We start from the raw sequence: 5,580 nt of genomic DNA on the forward strand, positions 1-5,580 counted from the left end.
ACGAAAACGGGTACCCAAAGGTGATAATGGTGAGAGCAACAAGGGATGTAGTTTTCGCAACATCACTTGATATTATAGCTTCATCTATAAACCACCCTTGGGCGAGGCAACCGACAAGAGAACCTACTCCAATAAACGTAAGCAGTTGAGCAGCCTGGATATCCTGCAGACCGTGAGCGATGGCAAAAGGCACAAGATTAGCAATAACTGCGTACCATCCTATACCGTGAAGCAACATTACGACGAGCATAAGGAGGAAGACTGGAGAACGCAGTGGACGCAACAGGCGGTACTTTTTTGACGAAAGTCTTGAATCAGCTTGGAAGCTTGCCTATGAAATAAAATTTCATTGTGTAGATTGTGTAATATTTCTGTATTGTTTGTTTTTACTTCCGTCGTCTTTGTTGCTGGATCTTCTTCAATTTGTTCGTTGCTTACAAAGCTTTCATTGATTACTTCAACAGTATTTTTGCTGTTACTTTCATCTATTTGCAAGTAACGGATAATATCTGCATTGCTACCCAAATCACTTTGGTCAAAGTCATAAACAGTGTTTGATTTCTCGTAATTTATGTCATAGACGTCATCAGGTTTCTTTTTAACAGCATTCGTGAGGTTTTGATTATTTTTGTCCGGGAGTTTCATTACGCATCCACACGCTACAAGATTGAGTTCCAACGCCGATATTATGAACAGCGCCCCCTGCCATCCATATTCATGGATCATTGGCTGAAGAATAAGCGGGAAAATCAAGTCGCCAAAACTATAGCCTGCAATGGCGATCCCAATGGCAACGTTGAATCGTTTTTCGAAGTAGTGATGGAGAATTGCTATTGAGGGCGCAAATGCAAATCCCATACCAACAGCTGAAAGGTTTAAAAACAAAACAAAAAGACATCTTCAGTAAACAAAATCCTGCTTGTAAGTAGTTTTTTACATAGCTTTCCATCTCAAGTAAAATGTTGTTGTAGTTTATACTTTCGATTCAAAATAATATCAAAGTATACACAAGTACATAATTATGTGCACTGCTTTAACGATCTTTATTGGTTAGTATACAAATATTGAATGTTGATGAGTACAGTGGTAAGAATATTTTCATGAGGTCAAATATGGATTGTTCCATTCTACGAATGGAACAGTTCATATTTCACCGAATGAAAATATTCTTTCCATTGAACGAATAAAAACATTCAATATTTGTTTTATATAACAACCTAATTTTATAAATCACCAGGAAAACAAAAATGAATTACAAATATGTTACAAACTGTATTTATTTTTTGAATCGACACCCACACCTATAATTGGCGAGTCTCCGTTCGCGATATACGCGCGGGTCTGTCAGCGTTGCCATGGTAGCTGCGCGCCAGTGCAATTGAACATGGACTATTGTACTGGCGCGGAGTGCAATAGTGTTTTTCTATTAGTAGCAAAAATATTCAATAGTAATTGACCAATCAAATGATAAGAATCTTCGTATGCGTTTATATATAAAATAAAATAAATTGCTCAAGTTGCTCCTAATGACTGTTTGCAGTTCTAGATTCGTAGATTTACGAGATTTGCCACCCTTTACATATAAAGTTTTGAATCATCCACAGTGCCAGCGATGAACGCTACTGTTGTAGAACTTACCTGATACTATTCCAAGCGAAATCATGAGATGGAAAATGTTCTGAGAATACGAACTAGCATGAATCCCAGCTGATGCAATGATACCCCTGAATATAACGGGCAGTCGGGGGCCAAACACATGTGATATACCCGTTGCAAATAGACCTGTAAATAAATAAATAAATAAATATTAATAAATAAATATGCATGTACACTACTTGTTTGGGAAAAAATGCTTTTATTTTTGGTAAAAGTCGTACTTTTTGGATAGGGAAACTCTGTATTTCGATCGAGATATCTAGTTTCTCGGCAAAAACTAGGTTAAATCTGATATTGTGCAATACGGTACTTGTCTATGGAAAATACATGATAACAGTTTTTTCATGTTTTAAAAACATGGTTTCTTTTTTCCTTCAAGTTCAATATATTCTGGTTTCTCCATTTGACAAACATTGTTTCTCGTTTAAAAAAAGTTTTGATAAACTTAGTTTTTAATTGTGCACATTACTTGTCATACGTATGATAATCTTCCAAATACCTTTCTTCAAGTACCCTGGGATGCTATATTCAATCCAGAGATAGACACCGCGGCATGCTAGCACGCTAGCACTTCCAAGTGTTTGGTGCAATTCTCGCGTTTCACAATACGATGCGCCTCCAGCGGTCGCTGGGTCGAGGCCAAAATACGCAGTGCATCATGGGAAAATGAGGCGACATCCAAAGCCCGCGTAATACGAATACAATACAGGAACATGCATCATTGTGGGTTTAAATGTCATTATAATGATGTTACATGCGAATGCACACTAAAACAACAATTTACAAGTATAGTAGATCCATTTTCTATCTATTGATCACAGGGAATCCTTCGTGGAGCTGTTTTCAACATATTTATTATCACACTCGCGTGAAAATTTAATAGCAGCTAGAACGGCGATGTCGACTCTGGAGTCGAAAATTTGACTGCCAAAAGCAACCGCTGGCGGCGCAACGTTTTGTGAAACGCGAGAATTAAAGCACGACAAAGTGACAAACTAAACTAAACTAAAATTGATTCAAATAAATTCAATTATTTTGTCATTTTCCAAACTTTCCAAACTTTTTTAATGGCTATTCATTTAATGTTCGATTTTAAAGAATTGTAATTTTAATTATCAAAATCATATAGAACAGGGTTTTGTTAATAATATTATTAATAAGAATAATAATAATAATAATAATAATAATAATAATAATAATAATAATAATAATAATAATGAATAAATGAAGAGCTTATTTCCAAACCGTATTAAGTCTACAACCACATGTTTCTCATTTACTTGTGTGATACAATCACAATTACTTTGACGAGTTTGACATTAGCAACAATGAGTTGTACCATCAACAAGCCATTGTTTACCATAACAATGCTGCATAACAATATGCAGACTATTTTTCTCATTTGGGAACCAAAGGCCTCACACAGTATTGTTACTGTGCATCCATCAACTGTTTGCTTTGTAATGGTGCAACTGAAATTATAATACAATAGCATCACAACTCATTGCAATATTGCACAGGTAAATCAGAAACATGTGTTTGTGGACTTAAACACGGTTTGGAAATAAGCTCTTCAAATATTAAAATAAATTTCTACTTACTGGTGATGCCAATGACCATAGGACTCAAAGACGTTACCCAAGAAACTTGGGTCTTAGTAACATTAAAGTAGTGTTCCCATTCGTCGTAGAAGACACCAAGAGAAGTCTTAAACCCAAGAGTAAGAACAGTAACCAAGAAAGAACACAAAATTATGACATAAGTCCATTTTTTATCCGAATCCTTAAAGGAATTTTGTCCGGAGCTTTGTTGATCCTGGTGGTGGCATTTTTCTTCAGACTGTTGAGATTTGAGAATGTTGTCAATGTTTTGATCATTCCGATTATTTTCTTCAGCAGCCGATTGCTCCATCGAGCATTGTTGATGCAGGGATTGAGACCACGCAGTCATGATGTGAAGGCTTGATTTTGATCTTCGGTATACAGTTACGATAGGCTGTTACATTGAAATAGATGCTAGATTCACGTCGCTGCAATTGCGTTTTACTAAAATTTTTGAAGCCCGCTACCCGTGTAAGACGAAAACGGGTAAGAGATAACTGCCCAAAGAAGGTGTTGACCGGTATATATAGTCAAGAGATAAGTGTGTTCTACGTGTAAAGCGAAAACGTGAGAGATAACTGCCTGAAAAAGGTGTCGATCGGTACATATGGTCAAGAGATAAGTGTCTTCTTAGATTACCGATATAGATCCATCCACTAGCTTATTAGTCCCAAAAATGACTGCTGTATTCAAATTGGGCTACGCATGTTTTTGTTTAAAATTATGCAATAATAGAGGGCGCATTAAAGAGAAATCAGGACGCAATTGCGGGCACCATTGGGGTTTTCTCCATGTTTACTATAGCGGCTTAACCCGTTTTCTTGGTAAAAGTGGCGTGCGCGTGTTTCTCTCTGACTTAAGGAAGCATCTTATCTCTTATCAGTGTTTATTATTCTAGTTAGGTTTATCTGCTATCACAGTAGAGAATCATATGCCTTCCCAGCATGATTTGTTTCTTCATTGTTACCATATCAATTTGTAAGCGCTCTTTTAGCAAAGTCATAGTTCATTAAATTTACAACCGTATGAAAAAACAGGCGAAAATGGTAACTTTTTGCACAAGATTTGCGATTTAAAGAGAATTGGTCATTGCTCATTCTAGTGACGCTAGTGTATGGACAATATAAGTGTGCTTTTTTATTTAATGACATAAAATTTGACAAATATGGTAAGGAACACTTGTAAAGAAATGTGCTCGGATAGGTAGTTTTCAACAGATTTACCACATTCGCCTTGCTATAACATTGAATTGCGTTATCCGTTGACCTAGTGACGTAAAGTGTTTTTAGGGGGAGGTGTTAGCTTTCGTTTGATATTTAAACAAATCTGATTTGATTAAGGGAAGGGGTATGAACGTTTGGACAGTATTTATTGTGGGACATTAGAGCACATCAGACATATCGAATTGCATTCTGAATACGAAGAATGGCCTTCTGATATCAAATAATTTTGATTTTTTGAAATTCGCAATGTAATACACATTTTATGGCAAATCATTAAAAATTTATATTTTTGATATTTAACAGTACTCGAAGTAAACTTTATAAATCTGATGATTTATACTTAAAGTGTATGTAGGTGGGATGAAAAGCTTTCGTATTTAAGATATGGATTTTTCTCCCAAAACACCAAAAAAAGTTAGGTCTTTTTGGGAAAAAATCCATATCTTCAATATGAAAGGTCAACATTTTCAATTGATCGTCGGCTTTTCCTCCCAGCTACATACACTTTAAGACTATATCATTAAATTTATAAAATTTACTTCGAGGAATGTTATATCTCCAAAATGTGAAAAATATCACATTTTAATAATTTGTCATAAAATTTGTATTATATCGTGAATTTCAAAAAATGCAAATTATTTGATATCAGAAAGACATTCTTCGTATTCAGAATGCAATTTGATAGGTCTGATGTGCTCTCATGTCCCACAAAAAATGCTGTCGAAAGGCTCAAAACGCTCATTCCAGTTCCCTTAAGGGAACACTTGAGGTTTCGACAAAAAACAATAAAAGAGGCCCATTTTTCAGCTAGAAGCTCCACAGCTCTCACATTGCTATGCACTCAACCGTGTAGTGTAATCAAATACTGTGCTGGAGACATTCACTGCTTATTGTTCTCTGCTTGGAAGCTCTAGGACGTAAATGTGTTCTCGGGTGTATCGAGGTGGAAACTGTGCGCATGATGGTTTATAAGAGAATCGTTTTTGTATTTTCCGTATGATGATAATCTGTTATTTTGCCATATTCGGACATTCACTTTAATAATGTGGTTACTTCAGAATACTTCCACAATGCACCTTCCAATGAAAGCAAATAATAGC

General features: G+C 35.8%; 1 protein-coding gene across 1 annotated transcript; it reads right to left on the reverse strand.

The window, feature by feature from the left end:
- Positions 1-237: 237 nt before the first annotated feature.
- LOC140140661 (monocarboxylate transporter 9-like) lies at positions 238-3,567 on the reverse strand. Its single transcript, XM_072162419.1, has 3 exons — positions 3,258-3,567; positions 1,639-1,782; positions 238-866 (listed from the first exon to the last, which is right to left on the reverse strand). The coding sequence occupies exons 1-3, from the start codon at positions 3,565-3,567 to the stop codon at positions 238-240; spliced, it is 1,083 nt and encodes a 360-aa protein (XP_072018520.1).
- Positions 3,568-5,580: the final 2,013 nt, after the last annotated feature.

The sequence above is a fragment of the Amphiura filiformis genome, chromosome 19 (assembly GCF_039555335.1).
Source record: "Amphiura filiformis chromosome 19, Afil_fr2py, whole genome shotgun sequence".
Classification (NCBI taxonomy): Eukaryota; Metazoa; Echinodermata; class Ophiuroidea; order Amphilepidida; family Amphiuridae; genus Amphiura; species Amphiura filiformis.